The 25,558-nt window shown below is 43.7% G+C and overlaps 1 protein-coding gene across 1 annotated transcript in view; it reads left to right on the top strand.

The window, feature by feature from the left end:
- Nucleotides 1-10,424: 10,424 nt before the first annotated feature.
- LOC138357833 (ice-structuring glycoprotein-like) overlaps nucleotides 10,425-25,558 on the top strand; it is a 33,086-nt gene continuing 17,952 nt past the window's right edge. Inside the window, exons 1-4 of the mRNA XM_069315009.1 lie at nucleotides 10,425-10,602; nucleotides 11,876-11,996; nucleotides 23,120-24,557; nucleotides 24,661-25,428. Coding sequence (XP_069171110.1) covers nucleotides 10,425-10,602; nucleotides 11,876-11,996; nucleotides 23,120-24,557; nucleotides 24,661-25,428 — 2,505 coding nt within the window. The remainder of the gene's footprint in view (nucleotides 10,603-11,875; nucleotides 11,997-23,119; nucleotides 24,558-24,660; nucleotides 25,429-25,558) is intronic.

Here is a 25,558-nt window from a genome sequence, read left to right as displayed (position 1 = left end):
TATCGTTTTCTTTCAAAGAGTTATTAAATTAATTTGGGTTAGTATGGCTTAATGGATTCATACAAGAACAGCAACACTATTAGTTGCTTATTGTAACTAAAATTATTAAAGGAGGTCGTTTTTTTCCGACAACACTTGCCTCCTGACCTTGGAGTAACACTTGCCTCCTGACCTTGGAGTAACACTTGCCTCCTGACCTTGGAGTAACACTTGCCTACTGACCTTGGGGTAACATCTGCCTCCTGACCTTGGGGTAACATCTGCCTCCTGACCTTGGATAACCACTTGCCTCCTGACCTTGGAGTAACACTTGCCTCCTGACCTTGGGGTAACACTTGCCTCCTGACCTTGGAGTAGCACTTGCCTCCTGACCTTGGAGTAACACTTGCCTACTGACCTTGGGGTAACACTTGCCTCCTGACCTTGGAGTAGCACTTGCCTCCTAACCATGGAGTAGCACTTGCCTCCTGACCTTGGATTAACAGTTGCCTCCAGACCTTGGAGTAACACTTGCCTCCTGACCTTGGACTAACAGTTGCCTCCTGACCTTGGGGTAACATCTGCCTCCTGACCATGGAGTAACACCTGCCTCCTGACATTGCAGTAACACCTGCCTCCTGACCTTGGAGTAACACCTGCCTCCTGACCTTGGAGTAAAACCTGCCTATTGACCTTGGAGTAACAGTTGCCTCCTGATCTTGGAGTAACAGTTGCCTCCTGACCTTGGAGTAACAGTTGCCTCCTGACCTTACAGTAACACCTGCCTCCTGACCTTGGAGTAACACCTGCCTCCTGACCTTGGAGCAACACTTGCCTCCGGACCTTGGAGTAACACCTGCCTATTGACCTTGGGGTAACATCTGCCTCCTGATCATGGAGTAACACCTGCCTCCTGGACTTGGAGTAACACCTGCCTCCTGACCTTGGAGTAACACTTGCCTCCTGACCTTGGAGTAACACTTGCCTCCTGACCTTGGAGTAACACTTGCCTCTTGCCTCCTGACCTTGGAGTAACTCTTGCCTCCTGACCTTGGAGTAACACTTGCCTCCTGACCTTGGAGTAACTCTTGCCTCCTGACCTTAGAGTAACACCTGCATTCTGCCCTTGTAGTAACACCTGCCTCCTGACCTTGGAGTAACACTTGCCTCTTGCCTCCTGACCTTGGAGTAACTCTTGTCTCTTGACCTTGGAGTAACACTTGCCTCCTGACTTTGGAGTAACTCTTGCCTCCTGACCTTGGAGTAACACCTGCCTCCTGACCTTGGAGTAACAGCTGCCTCTTGACCTTGGAGTAACACTTGCCTTCTGACCTTGGAGTAACACCTGCCTCCTGACCTTGGAGTAACACCTGCCTCCTGACCTTCGAGTAACACCTGCCTCCTGACCTTGGAGCAACATTTGCCTCCGGACCTTGGAGTAACACCTGCCTATTGACCATGGGGTAACATCTGCCTCCTGATCATGGAGTAACACCTGCCTTCTGGACTTGGAGTAACACCTGCCTCCTGACCTTGGAGTAACACTTGCCTCTTGCCTCCTGACCGTGGAGTAATTCTTGCCTCTTGACCTTGGAGTAACACTTGCCTCCTGACCTTGGAGTAACTCTTGCCTCCTGACCTTGGAGTAACACCTGCATCCTGCCCTTGGAGTAACACCTGCCTCCTGACCTTGGAGTAACAGTTGCCTCTTGACCTTGGAGTAACACTTGCCTTCTGACCTTGGAGTAACACCTGCCTCCTGACCTTCGAGTAACACTTGCCTCCTGACCTTCGAGTAACACTTGCCTCCTGACCTTGGAGTAACACTTGCCTCCTGACCTTGGAGTAACACCTGCCTCCTGCCCTTGGAGTAACACCTGCCTCCTGCTCTTGGAGTAACACCTGCCTCCTGACCATGGAGTAGCACCTGCCTCCTGACCTTGGAGTAACACCTGCCTCCTGACCTTGGAGTAACACCTGCCTCCTGACCTTCGAGTAACACTTGCCTCCTGAACTTCGAGTAACACTTGCCTCCTGACCTTGGAGTAACGCTTGCCTCCTGACCTTGGAGTAACACTTGCCTCCTGACCTTCGAGTAACACTTGCCTCCTGACCATGGAGTAACGCTTGCCTCCTGACCTTGGAGTAACACCTGCCTCCTGACCTTGGAGTAACACCTGCCTCCTGACCTTGGAGTAACACCTGCCTCCTGACCTTGGAGTAACACCTGCCTCCTGACCTTGGAGTAACACCTGCCTCCTGACCTTGGAGTAACACCTGCCTCCTGACCTTGGAGTAACACCTGCCTCCTGACCTTGGAGTAACACCTGCCTCCTGACCTTGGAGTAACACCTGCCTCCTGACCTTGGAGTAACACCTGCCTCCTGACCTTGGAGTAACACCTGCCTCCTGACCTTGGAGTAACACCGGACTTGCGTTCCTCGAGGAGCACCTCCGAGGTCTGGCAGGTCATCACTAGGACCGAGTGTGTGTAACCTGGAGCATTTATCTAATAACAAACTTATTAATAACGTGATAAAGTGATGAGCTCTTTGATTCATATGATAAATTATACTAGATATGATTAATGGGAAAATAATTTGAGGTTCCTACAACTTGAACCGAACATGAGCACTCCTCCAAGCTGTACTGCACATAAGCACTCCCCCAAGTTGTACAACACATGAGCACTCCTCCAAGCTGTACAACACATGAGCACTCCTCCAAGCTGTGCTGCACATGAGTTTTAATCCAAGCTGTACTGTACATGAGCATTCCCCCAACTGTACTGTTCATGAGCACTTCTTCAAGCTGTGCTGCACATGAGCACTCCTCCAAGCTGTACAACACATGAGCACTCCTCCAAGCTGGACAACACATAATCACCCCCCAAGCTGTACAACACATGAGCACTCCTCCAAGCTGTACAACACATGAGCACTCCTGCAAGCTGTACAACACCTGAGCACTCTTCCAAGCTGTACAACACCTGAGCACTTCCACGACAAGGAGTAGGAAGTCACTCTTCAAGCTACTTACCAACAGTGTTTTTGGAAAAACACTATTAAATCCAGCTCGTTATGCCATTGACAGCAAACTAGTGACTTCTTCCAGGGGCTTTTTACGTGAGTTGAAGAATCCATTCTTTAAATGTATGATTCACCTATCAGACAATAAATTATTGCCGATCAGTTTCAGACCATTCGTCAAAATAACCCACCCCAACTATATAGGATTCCAGATCCTAGAACTTGCAAAATACTCCCTGTGTCATTTTTGGTACAAAGTGCTTAAAATGCATTACAAAAATAATGTTAAACTGCTCTACAGCGATACAGATAGTTTTATTTTTAAGATGGAAGGGGTGGATGACATCTTCCGAGAAATGGGAAAAGAGCCCCTAAAGTCATGGATGGATACCAGTAACTTCCCTACAACTCACCCTTTGTATGACCCTAATAGTATGGGTGTTTTAGAACTTTTAAAGTCTGAAGTTTCAGACCGACACATCTTCGAAGTCATTACTTTAAAACCTAAGATGTACAGGGGGTTATTGCATGACAACTACAATTCCATTACTGCTATTAAGGGTATTGCTCGTGCTGTGCAAAGGTTAATAACACATAGACATTTTAAAGAGATCCAAGATAGTAATGGGGAGGTGGACTCTTTTCAATATTCACAAATTAGAAATGTGAGTGGGCAGATGATTACCACTTTGAATACTAAACGTAGTTTAAGTGCCTTCGATGATAACTGCTTTTACTTAAATAAATACTCTAGCTTAGCTTATGGTCACCCAGATATATTGGTAGAATCACACTCCTGTACAACACCCCAAGAAATGCACAGCAGTGACGGACTTGAGGAGGATCTCGATCCAACCATCATCGCCACACCACAAGATGACCCATCAAGTCAGGGAGTGGATGAGGAGGAGGAGATGGGGGGAGAAGAAGAACCCACTACAGATTTATGGTCAAGGAGACGTGCACTTGTCAGTCACTACTATGAGGACGGTTACAGAATTATAGTAAATTTACATGTTCTATATTTAAGGCTCTATGTACATTGTTAATATATTTATAAAACAGATTATTATTTCTTTTACCATCCTTTATTTGATTTAAGTGAAATTTGACTAAGGTCACTAGAATATCTGTTAATTATGGAAACAGTGGTTACCAGGTCAAAGACCTCAAACACCTGCTCACCCATCCATCAACAACATATGGCACACTTGACAATCCCTACTGTGAGTATAGAGATGAGGTGCTGTGTGTCTCTACAACGACACCTGCAACCGAACATACATGCTTTAATATACATGCCCGAAATGCTACGCGTACTAGTGGCTTTACAAGAATGTAATTAATATGCTATGTATCCTCACAATCCCATTGTTCCTTCTTGTATATATATATATATATATATATATATATATATATATATATATATATATATATATATATATATATATATATATATATATATATATATATATATATATATATAAATAAATATATATAAATAAATAAATAAATAAATAAATAAATAAATAAACATTCAAATCTCTCTCATCTCATTTTTTTCTTGCAATGTACTTGTTATCATTTTATAAATTTTGTTAGTATTTACCTACTTAAAATTTTCTGTTAGATTAAGGATCTGCCCGAAACGCTGCGCGTACTAGTGGCTTTACAAGAATGTAATCACTATGCTATGTATCCTCAATATCCCAATGAACCTTCTTGTAAATATATACATAAATAAATAAATAGTTCTTACACATAATAATGGTGCTTACCAAATCATGCTTCTCATGTATGCTTTGAAAATCTTTGAAAAGGAAATTGAGAACGGATTTTAGGAACGTCAACAGAATACAATGTTACATTAGGAATGTCTATGGGGTACACTAAAATCAAATCAAAATCAAAATGTTTATTCAGGAAAAAATACATACATAGAAGAAAAGTTACAAACATAATGATTCATTTATAGATAGAGTTAGTACATATAATACCTAAAGTAACTAATACAACGTTTCCGGCAAAGTATGGGGAGAAAAACCCCTTAGACTAAAAGATTAATACTAACTGAGATTAAAGTATAAATTGTGTTGAAATAAGGAAAAAAGGGGGAGGGGGGAACATGGCAGAAATCAGCAATTATACAACTTGATCAACAAAGAGTATTGTTTGAAAATAGTAAGACATAGGTTGACATTTAGAGGGTAAACTAAGTTACATGGAGTTATTAGGAATAGTACTTAGTTTTTCTCTTAAACTGGTTGAGAGAGGTACAACCTTTGACATGATTGGGGAGGTCATTCCACAATCTGGGTTTCTTGATTTGTAGAGCATTTCTAGTTTGGTTAAGTCGAACTCTTGGAATATCAAATAGGAATTTGTTACTGGTATGGAGCCCATAGGTTCTGTTACAACCTTCTAGGAAACTCTTAAGGTCAGGATTGACATTACAGTTCTGAGTCTTAAATATATAGGGTACACATAAGAGGATGTGCAGTGACTTAAGAACAAGATTTCAGTATCCCAACATCTCATTCACCCCAAGTGATCTTAAACTTTTGTACTGTTAATTCATATCGATGCAAGACAATCAGAAAGATAACCATAATATTCACGCAAGTCCAAAAATATTGTGAACTTATCCTATTTTTTCAAACACACGAAATATCGTAATTACGTGATTAAGTACCAACCAACATACTGTTCATATGGTTGAACCAGGATGTTTATGATGCATTGAAATAAAAAAATCTGCTTAATAATAATTTGAGATAAAAGTCATACTAGCATACAACAATTAATCACATAAATGATCACTATATCACATCAATTAATCACTATACACACACAATGTTGCACTTATACATACAAAAAAATATATGAAATCATAACACTCGGCATAAAACACACATTTACACTCAATATTACCCAAGTGTGTAATATTGCCTTATAGTTACAAGTCATTTTTCCTCATTGAAACACAACTTTCCTCATATTACCACAACTTAACCACCTAGGGCCTAACCTGTATTATGACATATTCTTGTAAAGGCGTTAATTTGGGTTAAAACACTAATAGACATGTGCCTAACCTGCATAGATCTTTGCTGAATATTGCAACTTCATTGTTTTGAAAGGTTTATTTTGGGTATAAACTTAAATGACTTGTACCTAACCTGCTTGGATCTTTGTTGAATATTGTATATATATTCTTAGAGAAATGTTGTTTTGAATATGCACCTAACTGCCCTGTGCCTAACCTCTGATACAGGAATCTTGGTTCAGTGTTGCATCTTATTCTTAGCCATGTTTGTTTTTGTTTGTTTTTACATCAATATAACCAAGCCAGCCAACCCAAACCTCAATTACCCGGGTTAATGGAAATGTGTTATTATTGAGCATTTTCTCTTCATTAGCTCAACTTAACCAGCCTCTACCTAACTTTAAATACCTCGGTCTGAACTCCATTTTACACATATTTCTAGGAAAGCGATAAGATTTACTATATCTCTATCATTAAATAATCCAATTTGCCTTAACTTAACCCGTAACTAAGGGCTTTATACCCCCACCCCCCCTTTACCTGGAAATTATACTACATATTGATGATAAGTCTCTTCTACATTTTCTAAATTATTATAAATTAAGGTAATATGTCATAAATAAGGGTAAATCAGGGATAAATTTAGATAATATGACAACTATAAGGGTCGAATTGGGATACATTAAGATTATGATATTAAATAAGATAATATGACAAATTAGGGTTAATTAGGGATAAATTAGGGATAAAGTAGGATCAATTTTTATATGTGAAAATATATTCTTACCCTAATTATCCATAAATTACCCTAATTTTCGAGGAAAGGGTGGGGGAGGGGAGATAAAGCCTCTAGTTAAGGGTTAGGTTAAGGAAAATTAGATGATTTAATGATTTAGCTTGAAGCAGTGCTCAGGTGTTGTACAGCTTCGATGAGTGCTCATGTGTTGTACAGCTTGGGGGAGTGCTCAGGTTTTGTACAGCTTGGAGGAGTGCTCATGTGTTGTACAGCTTGGGGGAGTGCTCAGGTTTTGTACAGCTTGGAGGAGTACTCATGTGTTGTACAGCTTGAAGGAGTGCTCATGTGTTGTACAGCTTGGAGGAGTGCTCATGTGTTGTACAGCTTGGAGGAGTGCTCATGTGCAGTATAGCTTCGGCAGTGCTCATGTGTTGTACAGCTTGGGGGAGTGCTCTGGTTTTGCACAGCTTCGAGGAGTGCTCATGTGTTGTACAACTTGGAGGAGGGCTCAGGTTTTGTACAGCTTGGAGGAGTGCTCGTGTGTTGTACAGCTTGGAGGAGTGCTCATGTGCAGTATAGCTTGGGAGAGTGTTCATGTGTTGTACAGCTTGCGGGAGTGTTCAGGTTTTGTACAGCTTGGAGGAGTGCTCATGTGTTGTACAGCTTGGAGGAATGCTCATGTGCAGCAAAGCTTGGAGGAGTCCTCATGCGTTGTACAGCTTGGAGGAGTGCTCATGTATTGTACAACTTGAGGGAGTGCTCATGTGTTGTACAGCTTGGAGGAGCGCTCATGTGCAGCACAGCTTGGAGGAGTGCTCATGTGCAGCACAGCTTGGAGGAATGCTCATGTGTTGTACAGCTTGGGGGAGTGCTCATGTGTTGTACAGCTTGGAGGAGTGCTCATGTGTTGTACAGCTTTAGGGGTGTTCTTGTGTTGTACAGCTTGGAGGAGTGCTCATGTGTTGTTCAGCTTGGAGGAGTGCTCAGGTGTTGTACAGCTTGGAAGAGTGCTCAGGTGTTGTACAGCTTGCAGGAGTGCTCATGTGTTGTACAGCTTGGAGGAGTGCTCATGTGTTGTACAGCTTGGGGGGTGCTTATGTGTTGTCCAGCTTGGAGGAGTGCTCATGTGTTGTACAGCTTGGAGGAGTGCTCATGTGCAGCACAGCTTGAAGAAGTGCTCATGAACAGTACAGTTGGGGGAATGCTCATGTGCAGTACAGCTTGGATTAAAACTCATGTGCAACACAGCTTGGAGGAGTGCTCATGTGTTGTACAACTTGGGGGAGTGCTTATGTGCAGTACAGCTTGGAGGAGTGCTCATGTTCGGTTCAAGTTGTAGGAACCTCAAATTATTTTCCCATTAATCATATCTAGTATAATTTATCATATGAATCAAAGAGCTCATCACTTTATCACGTTATTAATAAGTTTGTTATTAGATAGATGCTCCAGGTTACACACGCTCGGTCCTAGTGATGATCTGCCAGACCTCGGAGGTGCTCCTCGAGGAACGCAAGTCCGGTGTTACTCCAAGGTCAGGAGGCAGGTGTTACTCCAAGGTCAGGAGGCAGGTGTTACTCCAAGGTCAGGAGGCAGGTGTTACTCCAAGGTCAGGAGGCAGGTGTTACTCCAAGGTCAGGAGGCAGGTGTTACTCCAAGGTCAGGAGGCAGGTGTTACTCCAAGGTCAGGAGGCAGGTGTTACTCCAAGGTCAGGAGGCAGGTGTTACTCCAAGGTCAGGAGGCAGGTGTTACTCCAAGGTCAGGAGGCAGGTGTTACTCCAAGGTCAGGAGGCAGGTGTTACTCCAAGGTCAGGAGGCAAGCGTTACTCCATGGTCAGGAGGCAAGTGTTACTCGAAGGTCAGGAGGCAAGTGTTACTCCAAGGTCAGGAGGCAAGCGTTACTCCAAGGTCAGGAGGCAAGTGTTACTCGAAGGTCAGGAGGCAAGTGTTACTCGAAGGTCAGGAGGCAGGTGTTACTCCAAGGTCAGGAGGCAGGTGTTACTCCAAGGTCAGGAGGCAGGTGCTACTCCAAGGTCAGGAGGCAGGTGTTACTCCAAGAGCAGGAGGCAGGTGTTACTCCAAGGGCAGGAGGCAGGTGTTACTCCAAGGTCAGGAGGCAAGTGTTACTCCAAGGTCAGGAGGCAAGTGTTACTCGAAGGTCAGGAGGCAAGTGTTACTCGAAGGTCAGGAGGCAGGTGTTACTCCAAGGTCAGAAGGCAAGTGTTACTCCAAGGTCAAGAGGCAACTGTTACTCCAAGGTCAGGAGGCAGGTGTTACTCCAAGGTCAGGAGGCAAGAGTTACTCCAAGGTCAGGAGGCAAGTGTTACTCCAAGGTCAGGAGGCAAGAGTTACTCCAAGGTCAGGAGGCAAGAGGCAAGTGTTACTCCAAGGTCAGGAGGCAGGTGTTACTCCACGGGCAGGATGCAGATGTTACTCCAAGGTCAGGAGGCAAGAGTTACTCCAAGGTCAGGAGGCAGGTGTTACTCCAAGGGCAGGATGCAGGTGTTACTCCAAGGTCAGGAGGCAAGAGTTACTCCAAGGTCAGGAGGCAAGTGTTACTCCAAGGTCAGGAGGCAAGAATTACTCCAATGTCAGGAGGCAAGAGGCAAGTGTTACTCCAAGGTCAGGAGGCAGGTGTTACTCCAAGTCCAGAAGGCAGGTGTTACTCCATGATCAGGAGGCAGATGTTACCCCAAGGTCAATAGGCAGGTGTTACTCCATGGTCCGGAGGCAAATGTTGCTCCAAGGTCAGGAGGCAGGTGTTACTCGAAGGTCAGGAGGCAGGTGTTACTCCAAGGTCAGGAGGCAGGTGTTACTCCAAGGTCAGAAGGCAAGTGTTACTCCAAGGTCAAGAGGCAACTGTTACTCCAAGGTCAGGAGGCAGGTGTTACTCCAAGGTCAGGAGGCAAGAGTTACTCCAAAGTCAGGAGGCAAGTGTTACTCCAAGGTCAAGAGACAAGAGTTACTCCAAGGTCAGGAGGCAAGAGGCAAGTGTTACTCCAAGGTCAGGAGGCAGGTGTTACTCCAAGGGCAGAATGCAGGTGTTACTCTAAGGTCAGGAGGCAAGAGTTACTCCAAGGTCAGGAGGCAAGTGTTACTCCAAGGTCAGGAGGCAAGTGTTACTCCAAGGTCAGGAGGCAAGTGTTACTCCAAGGTCAGGAGGCAAGTGTTACTCCAAGGTCAGGAGGCAAGAGTTACTCCAAGGTCAGGAGGCAAGAGGCAAGTGTTACTCCAAGGTCAGGAGGCAAGTGTTACTCCAAGGTCAGGAGGCAAGTGTTACTCCAAGGTCAGGAGGCAGGTGTTACTCCAAGTCCATGAGGCAGGTGTTACTCCATGATCATGAGGCAGATGTTACCCCAAGGTCAATAGGCAGGTGTTATTCCAAGGTCCGGAGGCAAGTGTTGCTCCAAGGTCAGGAGGCAGGTGTTACTCCAAGGTCAGGAGGCAGGTGTTACTGTAAGGTCAGGAGGCAACTGTTACTCCAAGGTCAGGAGGCAACTGATACTCCAAGATCAGGAGGCAACTGTTACTCCAAGGTCAATAGGCAGGTTTTACTCCAAGGTCAGGAGGCAGGTGTTACTCCAAGGTTAGGAGGCAGGTGTTACTCCAAGGTCAGGAGGCAAGTGTTACTCCATGGTCAGGAGGCAGATGTTACCCCAAGGTCAGGAGGCAACTGTTAGTCCAAGGTCAGGAGGCAAGTGTTACTCCAAGGTCTGGAGGCAACTGTTAATCCAAGGTCAGGAGGCAAGTGCTACTCCAAGATCAGGAGGCAAGTGTTACTCCAAGGTCAGGAAGCAAGTGTTACCCCAAGGTCAGTAGGCAAGTGTTACTCCAAGGTCAGGAGGCAAGTGCTACTCCAAGGTCAGGAGGCAAGTGTTACCCCAAGGTCAGGAGGCAAGTGTTACTCCAAGGTCAGGAGGCAAGTGCTACTCCAAAGTCAGGAGGCAAGTGTTACCCCAAGGTCAGGAGGCAAGTGTTACTCCAAGGTCAGTAGGCAACTGGTACTCCAAGGTCTGGAGGCAAGTGTTACTCCAAGGTCAGGAGGCAAGTGTTACTCCAAGGTCAGGAGGCAAGTGTTGTCGGAAAAAAACGACCTCCTTTAATAATTTTAGTTACAATAAGCAACTAATAGTGTTGCTGTTCTTGTATGAATCCATTAAGCCATACTACCCCAAATTAATTTAATAACTCTTTGAAAGAAAACGATATTACAGTAAAATTTTTACTTAAACATGGGATATACATTGCCACGTCATCACAAAATATATTAATAAAATATCAACAATCATTAAAACCCTCAGTCCAGCATTATAAAGAATAAAAAACTGTCCCCTGTGACTAGATCAAATCAATTCATAATTAAAATCTTCGCCTCCCAACCTTTGGCCATAAATAGAAAGAAATTGAACCGGTTCTGGAGGCGTCACCAGACATCGAGGGGGGGGGGGGGGCGAGGTAGCCATTGTTGAAACAGCATTGCTATTCAGAACAACTTTATTTATATTACTTTCAAGCTGCATCACTTATGTGACCCATCCCTGCCCTTGTGTGGCAGTGCACAATAGAAAGTTGTTTTTACATATTCATACATTAAAACATTGATTGTAACCATGATATATATATGTGCCAGTTTAGACCTATTTTCTTGTGTATGACCCTCTGTCTTGCGTGGCAGTGAATACCAGCATTATCCTCACTTTAATAATACCTAATTGAAATCCTCAGATTAGGCAAAATTGTAATTAATTTTGTCAATAAAGATGTTAATAATAAATAAGTGAGGTAGCACAAAGAATCTGCTACAGTTGTACTCGTATCCCGAGCCATCCCTACGTTCTTCAGCTGCCGTAACCTCTAAATAATGAGAGTACCTCGTATCCGGTTAGTCAAAGTAATACATCTTATTACAGGGCCCAATAATATAATAATTATAGCTAACCGGTGATGAGTCAGGTAAACCAATAAAACACGGTAAGCCTCTCACAATCACCAACTAAACATAATTAACGTGCCATATTTGTCATAGGAAGTATATTTGCAGTTATGATATTGTATTCTTCCGGCAAATCTTCTGTGGTCCCCAGGGAAACCAAGCGACCTCAACCGGTTGTTTCACGTGAGAACAGACACCATAGACCACGAGGCTCTTATTTCGCTGATTGCTCATAACCCAACAGTTGTACCCACACTGAAGCCTTCAAATAAGTTTGAAGGCTTCAAACTGATTTGAAGGCTTGCTTCTACTTGCTTATACATGTGCCCATGTCCTTCATGGGCACACGTATAAGCAAGTAGATGGGGTCTCAATGGGTTCTTCCCTAGGTGTCCTGTTTGCGAACTTCTACTTGGGTACCATCGAACAAAAGGTCTTAGTCGACATGAACTTGAAACCGGCCATATACTGCAGGTATGTTGACGACATTTTTACACAGGTACCTGATGTCAGACATCTGCAGGAGCTGAATTAGGCATTAGAGCGGAATTCTGTGTTGCGTTTCACTTACGAGATTGAGAAAGATGGGAAGCTGCCCTTTCTAGATGTAACAGTCATGGAAAGGAGTGGAGGTTTCCACACTGCAGTCTACACTAAGGAAACAAACATAGGAATGTGCCTCAATGCCAACAGTGACTGCCCAGACAGGTACAAGAGGAGTGTTGTCAACGCTTATGTCGACCGTGCTCCCAGCCACAGCTCAGGATGGAAGCAAGTCGATAAAGAACTCTGTAGAGTAAGGCAGGTCCTAGTCAACAACGGCTTCTCCAATGGTTTCGTCGAAGACATCATAAGAAGGAAGGTGAAACGCCATGCAACCTCTGAAGAGACAACTAACACAACACCTGTACCCCCTATTAGACTATTTTACAGGAACTTCTTTTCCACAGCTCATAAAACGGAGGAAAGGGTCTTGAAAGATATTGTTAATAGAAACGTTATCCCTACAGACAAAAATCAGAAGATACTATTGAAGATTTACTATAAAACCAAGAAAACGGCCAACCTACTCATGAGAAACTTTCCAGACACAAAGCAGAACGCTTTGAAAGAGACCAATGTTGTCTATGCCTTCAAATGCCTTCAAGACAACAACATCTCTTTCTAGGCGATTAACGATGCATAAGCAACAGGGCCCCATTAAGGAACATATAATCTCTTCCCACAACCAGACCATCACCAGAGAAGTCTTAACAAAAAACATGGAAGTCATCGATAGATACAGCGATAGCACGCAGCTTGATATCTGCGAGGCGCTACACATCAAGAAGTCAACACCAGCAATCAACAGCCAATTAATGCACAACTATATTCTACCCACTTCAAGACTCTGCACCAATATAGAAGCTTCAAGTAGTATGGGCCAATAGGCCCTTTGCAGTTACTTCCATTCTTCCCATTAACTTATTCAATATTATACTCCCATTGTATCGTGTTCTGTCTTGTGTTGAAAGTTTGTTTTCACCTCATCCAAAACTATTGTAACATGTCACTTCACCCAAATGCAGGTATAAAAACTCGAAAGATGTTTTAGCTCTATTCAGTTAAAGTTGTGTGTGTGTGTGTGTAAACTAAAGTCTTTGAAAATGTAATAAGTTTTACGAAACGCGCTCAAATGTCGCGTCAGACTAGAAATAAAAATGAATTTTGGAGAATTGATTTTTGAATTACCATCAACAGTGAAAAGAAACGTAAGAAAGATAGAGAAAATTCGTGTTAGAATTATTAATCTTACTTTTTCGGTCATATTTAATAATATATGTCTAGATAAAAGACTGCTACCAAAATATGCTAATATATATATATATAAATATATATATATATATATATATATATATATATATATATATATATATATATATATATATATATATATATATATATATATGTCGTACCTAATAGCCAGAACGCACTTCTCAGCCACCTATTCGAGGCCCGATTTGCCTAATAAGCCAAGTTTTCATGAATTAATGTTTTTTCGTCTACCTAACCTACCTAACCTAACCTAACCTAGCTTTTTTTGGCTACCTAACCTAACCTTACCTATAAATATAGGTTAGGTTAGGTTAGGTAGGGTTGGTTAGGTTCGGTCATATATCTACGTTAATTTTAACTCCAATAAAAAAAAATTTACCTCATACATAGAGAAAAGGGTTGCTTTATCATTTCATAAGAAAAAAATTATAGTAAATATATTAATTCAGGAAAACTTGGCTTATTAGGCAAATCGGGCCTTGAATAGTAGGCTGAGAAGTGAGTTCTGGCTACTAGGTACGACATATATATATATATATATATATACATATATATATATATATATATATATATATATATATATATATATATATATATATATATATATATATATATATGTCGTACCTAGTAGTCAGAACGCACTTCTCAGCCTACTATGCAAGGCCCGATTTGCCTAATAAGCCAAGTTTTCTTGAAATAATTGTTTTTCGACTACCTAACCTACCTAACCTAACCTAACCTAACTTTCTCGGCTACCTAACCTAACCTAACCTATAAAGATAGGTTAGGTTAGGTTAGGTAGGGTTGGTTAGGTTCGGTCATATATCTACGTTAATTTTAACTCCAATAAAAAAAAATTTGACCTCATACATAATGAAATAGGTAGCTTTATCATTTCATAATAAAAAAATTAGAGAAAATATATTAATTCATGAAAACTTGGCTTATTAGGCAAATTGGGCCTTGCATAGTAGGCTGAAAAGTGCGTTCTGGCTACTAGGTACGACATATATATATATATATATATATATATATATATATATATATATATATATATATATATACATATATATATATATATATATATATATATATATATATATATATATATATATATATATATATATATATATATACAAAAGAATGTATACACTCCTCCAAGCTGTACAAAACCTGAACACTCCCGCAAGCTGTACAACACATGAACACTCCCCCAAGCTATACTGCACATGAGCACTCCTCCAAGCTGTACAACACACGAGCACTCCTCCAAGCTGTACAAAACCTGAGCACTCCTCCAAGTTGTACAACACATGAGCACTCCTCGAAGCTGTGCAAAACCAGAGCACTCCCCCAAGCTGTACAACACATGAGCACTCCCGAAGCTATACTGCACATGAGCACTCCTCCAAGCTGTACAACACATGAGCACTCCTCCAAGCTGTACAACATATGAGCACTCCTTCAAGCTGTACAACACATGAGCACTCCTCCAAGCTGTACAAAACCTGAGCACTCCCCCAAGCTGTACAACACATGAGCACTCCTCCAAGCTGTACAAAACCTGAGCACTCCCCCAAGCTGTACAACACATGAGCACTCATCGAAGCTGTACAACACATGAGCACTCATCGAAGCTGTACAACACCTGAGCACTGCTTCAAGCTAAATCATTAAATCATCTAATTTTCCTTAACCTAACCCTTAACTAGAGGCTTTATCTCCCCTCCCCCACCCTTTCCTCGAAAATTAGGGTAATTTATGGATAATTAAGGTAAGAATATATTTTCACATATAAAAATTGATCCTACTTTATCCCTGATTTATCCCTAATTAACCCTAATTTGTCATATTATCTTATTTAATATCATAATCTTAATGTATCCCAATTCGACCCTTATATATGTCATATTATCTAAATTTATCCCTGATTTACCCTTATTTATGACATATTACCTTAATTTATAAAAATTTAGAAAATGTAGAAGAGACTTATCATCAATATGTAGTATAATTTCCAGGTAAAGGGGGGGTGGGGGTATAAAGCCCTTAGTTATGGGTTAGGTTAAGGCAAATTGGATTATTTAATGATAGAGATATAGTAAATCTTATCGCTTTCCTAGAAATATGTGTAAAATGGAGTTCAGACCGAGGTATTTAAAGTTAGGTAGAGGCTGGTTAAGTTGAGCTAATGAAGAGAAAATGCTCAATAATAACACATTTCCATTAACCCGGGTAATTGAGGTTTGGGTGGTCTGTCTTGGTTATATTGATGTAAAAACAAACAAAAACAAACATGGCTAAGAATAAGATGCAACACTGAACCAAGATTCCTGTATCAGAGGTTAGGCACAGGGCAGTTAGGTGCATATTCAAAACAACATTTCTCTAAGAATATATATACAATATTCAACAAAGATCCAAGCAGGTTAGGTACAAGTCATTTAAGTTTATACCCAAAATAAACCTTTCAAAACAATGAAGTTGCAATATTCAGCAAAGATCTATGCAGGTTAGGCACATGTCTATTAGTGTTTTAACCCAAATTAACGCCTTTACAAGAATATGTCATAATACAGGTTAGGCCCTAGGTGGTTAAGTTGTGGTAATATGAGGAAAGTTGTGTTTCAATGAGGAAAAATGACTTGTAACTACAAGGCAATATTACACACTTGGGTAATATTGAGTGTAAATGTGTGTTTTATGCCGAGTGTTATGATTTCGTATATTTTTTTGTATGTATAAGTGCAACATTGTGTGTGTATAGTGATTAATTGATGTGATATAGTGATCATTTATGTGATTAATTGTTGGATGCTAGTATGACTTTTATCTCAAATTATTATTAAGCAGATTTTTTTATTTCAATGCATCATAAACATCCTGGTTCAACCATATGAACAGTATGTTGGTTGGTACTTAATCACGTAATTACGATATTTCGTGTGTTTGAATAAATAGGATAAGTTCACAATTTTTTGGACTTGCGTGAATATTATGGTTATCTTGCTGATTGTCTTGCATCGATATGAATTAACAGTACAAAAGTTTAAGATCACTTGGGGTGAATGAGATGTTGGGATACTGAAATCTTGTTCTTAAGTCACTGCACATCCTCTTATGTGTACCCTATATATTTAAGACTCAGAACTGTAATGTCAATCCTGACCTTAAGAGTTTCCTAGAAGGTTGTAACAGAACCCATGGGCTCCATACCAGTAACAAATTCCTATCTGATATTCCAAGAGTTCGATTTAACCAAACTAGAAATGCTCTACAAATCAAGAAACCCAGATTGTGGAATGACCTCCCCAATCATGTCAAAGGTTGTACCTCTCTCAACCAGTTTAAGAGAAAAACTAAGTACTATTCCTAATAACTCCATGTAACTTAGTTTACCCTCTAAATGTCAACCTATGTCTTACTATTTTCAAACAATACTCTTTGTTGATCAAGTTGTATAATTGCTGATTTCTGCCATGTTCCCCCCTCCCCCTTTTTTCCTTATTTCAACACAATTTATACGTTAATCTCAGTTAGTATTAATCTTTTAGTCTAAGGGGTTTTTCTCCCCATACTTTGCCGGAAACGTTGTATTAGTTACTTTAGGTATTATATGTATTAACTCTATCTATAAATGAATCATTATGTTTGTAACTATTCTTCTATGTATGTATTTTTTCCTGAATAAACATTTTGATTTTGATTTGATTTTAGTGTACCCCATAGACATTCCTAATGTAACATTGTATTCTGTTGACGTTCCTACAATCCGTTCTCAATTTCCTTTTCAAAGATTTTCAAAGCATACATGAGAAGCATGATTTGGGAAGCACCATTATTATGTGTAAGTACTATTTATTTATTTATGTATATATTTACAAGAAGGTTCATTGGGATATTGAGGATACATAGCATAGTGATTACATTCTTGTAAAGCCACTAGTACGCGCAGCGTTTCGGGCAGATCCTTAATCTAACAGAAAATTTTAAGTAGGTAAATACTAACAAAATTTATAAAATGATAACAAGTACATTGCAAGAAAAAAATGAGATGAGAGAGATTTGAATGTTTATTTATTTATTTATTTATTTATTTATTTATTTATATTTATATATATATATATATATATATATATATATATATATATATATATATATATATATATATATATATATATATATATATATATATATATATATATATATATATATATACAAGAAGGTACAATAGGATTGTGAGGATACATAGCATAATAATTACATTCTTGTAAAGCCACTAGTACGCGTAGCATTTCGGGCATGTATATTAAAGCATATAGGTAGCTTAGATAGATTGCACTTTTTTATTATTATTATTATTATTTTCTACCACAGACGTGGCCACACATTTACAATGCTATCCAGCATATATACATTTTCTTCTGTCCTCCATGGACAAGGTTAGAGAAGTGTTAAACATTTAGTTCAAGGGTTTATTGAACACTCAACCACAGAAGGTGATTCGGTGCTTTTAAAATGCTAAGTTAACCTACATACGTAAATACATAGATACACAGATTTACGTATGCCCTACATAAAGTGTTTGATGTGTCTTTTACATAGTGTCATTAATGTACATTCACAAAGGTGAAATGTAATTCTGATCAGCTTCCATATATACTTTATACCCATACATATACATACACACACACATATTCATACATATATACACACACATGCATTCACATACATTTGTCTCATTTACTCTGACAGGGTGAGATAGCTGAGAAAGAAACTAGTGTGCAATTAAGCACTTAATCACTGAAGGTGATGAAGGTGCTTTTACACGCTCAGGTTATATAGTTACATAATATATATACATTGTATAATTGATATATTACATGGTCAATCTTGGATTCAAGTCCAATATATCATCAAGAGTTCCAGTGCTCATATAGTAATTACAGAGTTCAGCATACCATAGCCCAGGAGGGCGAAAGTCAGTCAGTATGGGACATTCTACAATATAATGTTCAAGAGAGTGCATGTTTTCTCTTTCATAAAGTTGACACATTGTGTACTCGACATTTGGGTTTTGAGAAAGCTGCCAGATACGTCTATATCCCAGGCTTATTCTGGCCACTATAACATCACATTGCCGGGTTCTTGTTCTATTAGTCCCATATGTGAATGTCTCCTCACGATATCTATCATAATATTTAATGCTACAACTTTCAGGTTTTTGTGAATTTGTTAGGTCGATGAGATTTTCATTAGATATTTGTTTAAGTATTCTCTTTGTCACTGCTAATGAAACACCCATATCAATTTCTACCACTGGTTTTCTGCAGGCTGTCTTAGCAAGCATATCAACAGTGTCATGCCTTGAGATGCCAACATGTGATGGTATCCATAGGAATTTAATCTCAAATCTGTTTTCTTTAGCAGCTAAAACATTCATTCGAATATCACTGACTATTTTCTGGGTGTCACTACTATGTGCGTTCAATGCCAGGAGTGCACTCTGCGAGTCACAGTATATAAGTCCACTGCCTTTGTCTTTTAAAAATTCAGTGGCAAGGTATATGCCTGCAAGTTCGGTTTGAGTTGTACTTGCCCAGTCATTGACGCGCTTCATTGCTGTATGTACGAGAGAAGATTGTTCAAATATGATACATGCACATCCGGTACATCATCCACCTTCTTCTACAGAACCGTCTGTATAGGACTGATACACATCGTTACCCATACTCTGAGTACTTTCAGTGTTAACTGTTTTAATAATGTAGTGTGCACACTATCTTTCTTGGGCGCATTAACAAAATCAACTGATAGATCCCAGTTATCCCATGGAGTAATTGGCTGATTAATCATTAGTTGAGTTGGGTACATATTTAATATTTTGATGGAGTTGGCTACCTTGTAGAACCAATATACATAATCAGATTTCGTTCTTCTTCTATAAACCTCAGGTGAGTGCAGCATATTAGAAAGTTTAGCTTGAAACTTTATGTGTTGTCTAGATCTACTTAATGCCTTCATGCCGAAAACTGTGCTAATAGACAAAATTCTCTCACTTATGGTAGGTAATTTTAACTCTGCTCTCATATTAACTATTCTCGTGGACTTTGGAGCCCCAAGGATGAGACGCATAGCTTCATTTTGCAAGGTTTCAAGAGATTTCAGCTCTTTGTCAGTATACAGTGTGTATACTGACGGTATGCAGAGGGATCACAAGAGTTCCAACCGGATACTCGGTAATGATGATATGCAATAAACACAATGGCACTGTCAATGGGACAGGCAGTAACATGCACAATAATAATCACACACAATAACTAAATGTGTGGTGTATGTGAAGCTCACATTCACAGACTAGTGAAATACAGTGATACCACACAGATAAACACGCATTCACCGTCGATTCACCTATAACCTGTGACAGGTATGAGAAGGAGAGAACTGTGGTTGATCCCTCAGATCAACACAGACACAATAAAACAATGACAAGATCTTGTACTTACAGATAGGGTACCTTTCCTTACTCACTCACTCACTCAGGCACATTTATACAAGCACTCGTAGGTGGCCTGACAGCTGGTTTCGCTCGTAGACACGGAGGGTACTTGCAGTAGGGCATGCTGTATGCTTAACAGACAGACACACGCACACACACTGGCACTGGCGATGAGTAAAGAGGTGACGTCACGTAGTAGTGAGGGCGGCGGCGGGTGCCTCGAGGTACTGAGGTACCGGGGTACTGGGATACACGCTCGTGGCGGCTGGCGGCTGGCGGCGGCTGTGGTACCATGCAGGTACACTTGTGGTAAAGTCACACACAGGTTACTTAGGCGGCGGCACTGCCTTAGTTCACTCTAAGTCACTCACAACGATCTTTGTCACCAGGGGTTACCTGATACCAGTCTGTTTCGCTCTGGAGATTTGTCAGTTAGGCTTCTGAACAATATATTCACACTCGTGATTCTGGGTGAGTGTGTATTATATCGTAGAGACGCTGAGTTAACTTGACTGTGAGGAATAGACGGTGCTCAGTCTATTGGCCGGTAGACAGAACAGAACCCGTCCTCTGGGTTTGGTCTCCCTCACTTGAATGGTTTTGCCTGAAACTCAGGGCATCTTGTGAGGCATACACAAGGGGATTACAATTTGACCAATAGCATTGCAGCAAATGGGCGGGAACCAATCATTTTAGCTCGTTCGATGAGCAGTAGGAGAGGTGACGTCATGAACCTGTCATAGCTGTTATTCACCATCGCGCCAGTTGACCCCAGAGGTCAGACGGTCGCTGGCGTCTCCCCTCTCTCTCTCTCTTCACCGGCCAATGTACTCACTGACCCTTGGTGGCAAGTATGCTTAATTCCCTGTATCTACTTCCTGCCTGGACATACGGCGGCCTCCGTATTATAAAAGTGTTCCTGGTTAAGTGGGTATTCTGGAGATACCAAACATGCCAGGTCACTATCCAGGGTTAACAGAAATAGGACCTTGTGCACAAGATCGGTGCACTATGCACTGCAATGAGCCATTCACGTCAACTGTGGGAGAATCTTAAGAGACACTCTCTCACATATGCAAAGGATCGGTATGGCCTCCACTGCCACATAAGGATGAGTATAGGGGTCCAGTACCGCCCACGTGATGGGCATGGGTCCATTACCGCCCACAATATGCTTATTGACGTCATGTACCGCCTACAGGATAGGCATGGGGTCCACTACAGCCCATACGATGGGTTTGGGGATCACTATCATCCGCAGGATAGTCCACTACCGCCTACAGGATTGCTTTGGGGACCACTATTATCCACAGAATGGGTATGGGAACCACTATCATCCACAGAATGGGTATGGGGACCATTATCATCCACAGGATGGGTACAGGGGTCCACTACCGCCCACAGGTTGGGTATGGGGGTCATGTCCCTCCACAGGAAGGGTATATGCGTCACAACTGCCCACAAAATGAGTATGGGGTCAACTATCGCCTTCAGGATGGGTATTGGGTCGACACCCACTCACAGTATGGGTATGAGGGGGGGGGCCACTACTACCCACAACCCGTTCTCGCAAATTCTTAAAGTCAATATTGACTTATTAAATAAGTGCATAGGTGACATACTAAACATAATAGATACCCTTAAAAAGCTTCATAGAAAACACCGACCTTACCTAACCTTGTTAGTATCTTAAGATAAGCATCTTACAGCTTCGTAATTACAATTGTTACTTAACCTGTTATAGGTATAGGTTAAGTAATAATTGTAATTACGAAGCAATAAGATGCTTATCTTAACATACTAACAAGGTTAGGTAAGGTCGGTGTTTTCTATGAAGCTTTTTAAGGGTATCTATTATGTTTAGTATATCACCTATGCACGTAGGTAATAAGTCAATATTGACTATACGAATTTGCGAGAACGGGTTGACCCACAAGATGGATATGGGGTCACTACCCCCCCCCCCACAGGATGGGCATGGGGGTTTACTACCGCCCACAGGATTGGTATGGGGTCACTACCACCCACATGACATGTATGGGGGTCCACAACCACCCACAGCATGGGTATGGAGGTCCACAACCACACACAGGATGGGTATGGGGTCCAATACCGCCAACAGGATGGGTATGGGGTCCAATACCGCCGACAGGGTGGGTATGGGGGCCACGTCCATCCACAGGATGGGTATATCCTCCAATTCCGCCCAGAAAATAAGTATGTGGTCCACTACCACCCACAGGACGGGTATGAGGTCCACTACCGCCCACATGATGGGTATTGGGTTGACAACCACTCACAGGATGGGTATGAGGTGGCCATTTTCACCCACAGGATGGGTATTGGGTCACTACCACCCACAAGATAGGCATGGGGTCCACTACTGCCCACATGATTGGTATGGGGTGCACTACCGCCCACATGATGGGTATGGGGTCCACTACTGCCTACAGGATGGCTATAGGGTCACTACCACCCAAAGGATGGGTATGCGGTGCACTTCCGCCCGCAGGATGGGTATGGGGTCCAATACCGCCCACAGGATGGGCATGGGGTCCACTACCGCCCACAGGTTGGGTATTGGGGTCATGTCCCTCCACAGTATGGGGTAAATGCACCACTACTGCCCACAAAATGAGTATGGGGTCAACTACCGCCTTTACCGTATGGGGTCATATCTACCGTATCTACCGTATGGGGTCAACTACCGCCTTTAAGGCGGGATCAAAGAGCCAGAGCTCAACCCCGGCAAACACAACTAGGTGAGTACACACACACACACACACACACACACACACACATGATATACACTCTAACTCGCCCCTTGACAATACCCGAGGAGGAATGACTGGGAACCAATCCACAACGGTTCGCCCCTCATCACCCAGCAGTAATTAGAGATCTGGAAGTAAAACAGATTTGCTGGTCGTGTTCCAGGGAAACTATTAGGGTAAGGCTTACCATGAGCTATGAGAAGGGAAAGCTCTCAGCCTGCTAACAGAAGTCAGCAGTCGTCTGCTCCTGTACCCTCCTGTGTAAAACTAACAGGAGTCAGAAGTCAGTGTAGCAAGCAGCCACTAGCCACACTGACGCCACTGGCCACACTGACGCCACACCAGCAGCCACTGGCCACACTGACGCCACACCAGCAGCCACTAGCCACACTGAAGCCACACCAGCAGCCACTGGCCACACTGACGCCACACCAGCAGCCACTGGCCACACTGACGCCACACCAGCAGCCACTGGCCACACTGACGCCACACCAGCAGCCACTAGCCACACTGAAGCCACATCAGCACCCACTGGCTACACTGACGCATCACCAGTAGCCACTAGCCACACTGAAGCCACACCAGCAGCCACTAGCCACACTGAAGCCACACCAGCAGCCACTGGTCACACTGACGCCACACCAGCAGCCACTGGCCACACTGTCGTCACACCAGCAGCCACTGGCCACACTGTCGTCACACCAGCAGCCACTGGCCACACTGACGCCACACCAGCAGCCACTGGCCACACTGTCGTCACACCAGCAGCCATTGGCCACACTGTCGTCACACCAGCAGCCACTGGCCACACTGTCGTCACACCAGCAGCCACTGGCCACACTGTCGTCACACCAGCAGCCACTGGCCACACTGTCGTCACACCAGCAGCCACTGGCCACACTGTCGTCACACCAGCAGCCACTGGCCACACTGACGCCACACCAGCAGCCACTGGCCACACTGTCGTCACACCAGCAGCCATTGGCCACACTGTCGTCACACCAGCAGCCACTGGCCACACTGTCGTCACACCAGCAGCCACTGGCCACACTGACGCCACACCAGCAGCCACTGGCCACACTGACGCCACACCAGCAGCCACTGGCCACACTGACGCCACACCAGCAGCCACTGGCCACACTGTCGTCACACCAGCAGCCACTAGCCACACTGTCGTCACACCAGCAGCCACTAGCCACACTGTCGTTACACCAGCAGCCACTGGCCACACTGTCGTCACACCAGCAGCCACTAGCCACACTGACGCCACACCAGCAGCCACTGGCCACACTGACGCCACACCAGCAGCCACTGGCCACACTGGCGTCACACCAGCAGCCACTGGCTACACTGACGCCACACCAGCAGCCACTAGCCACACTGTCGTCACACCAGCAGCCACTGGCCACACTGTCGTCACACCAGCAGCCACTGGCCACACTGTCGTCACACCAGCAGCCACTAGCCACACTGTCGCCACACCAGCAGCCACTGGCCACACTGTCGCCACACCAGCAGCCACTGGCCACACTGACGCCACATCAGCAGCCACTGGCCACACTGGCGTCACACCAGCAGCTACTGGCCACACTGACGCCACACCAGCAGCCACTGGCCACACTAACGCCACACCAGCAGCCACTGGCCACAGTGACGCCACACCAGCAGCCACTGGCCACACTGTCGTCACACCAGCAGCCACTAGAAACACTGTCGTCACACCAGCAGCCACTGGCCACACTGTCGTCACACCAGCAGCCACTAGCCACACTGACGCCACACCAGCAGCCACTGGCCACACTGACGCCACACCAGCAGCCACTGGCCACACTGACGCCACACCAGCAGCCACTGGCCACACTGGCGTCACACCAGCAGCCACTGGCCACACTGACGCCACACCAGCAGCCACTGGCCACACTGTCGTCACACCAGCAGCCACTGGCCACACTTACGCCACACCAGCAGCCACTGGCCACACTGACGCCACACCAGCAGCCACTGGCCACACTGGCGTCACACCAGCAGCCACTGGCTACACTGACGCCACACCAGCAGCCACTAGCCACACTGACGCCACATCAGCAGCCACTGGCCACACTGACGCAACACCAGCAGCCACTGGCCAAACTGACGCCACATCAGCAGCCACTGGCTACCACTGACGCCACACCAGCAGGCACTGGCCACACTGAAGCCACACCAGCAGCCACTGGCCACACTGACGCCACATCAGCAGCCACTGGCTACACTGACGCCACACCAGCAGCCACTGGCCACACTGAAGCCACACGAGCAGCCACTGGCTACACTGACGCCACACCAGCAGCCACTGGCCACACTGACGCCACATCAGCAGCCACTGGCTACACTGACGCCACACCAGCAGCCACTGGCTACACTGACGCCACACCAGCAGCCACTGGCCACACTGAAGCCACACCAGCAGCCACTGGCCACACTGTCGCCACACCAGCAGCCACTGGCCACACTGACGCCACACCAGTAGCCACTGGCCACACTGTCGCCACACCAGCAGCCACTGGCCACACTGACGCAACACCAGCAGCCACTGGCCACACTGTCGCCACACCAGCAGCCACTGGCCACACTGTCGTCACACCAGCAGCCACTGGCCACACTGTCGCCACACCAGCAGCCACTGGCCACACTGTCGCCACACCAGCAGCCACTGACCACACTGACGCCACACCAGCAGCCACAGGCCACACTGACGCCACACCAG

This window comes from Procambarus clarkii, chromosome 80 (assembly GCF_040958095.1).
Source record: "Procambarus clarkii isolate CNS0578487 chromosome 80, FALCON_Pclarkii_2.0, whole genome shotgun sequence".
NCBI lineage: Eukaryota > Metazoa > Arthropoda > Malacostraca > Decapoda > Cambaridae > Procambarus > Procambarus clarkii.
This window is presented reverse-complemented; position numbering and strand designations above follow the sequence as displayed.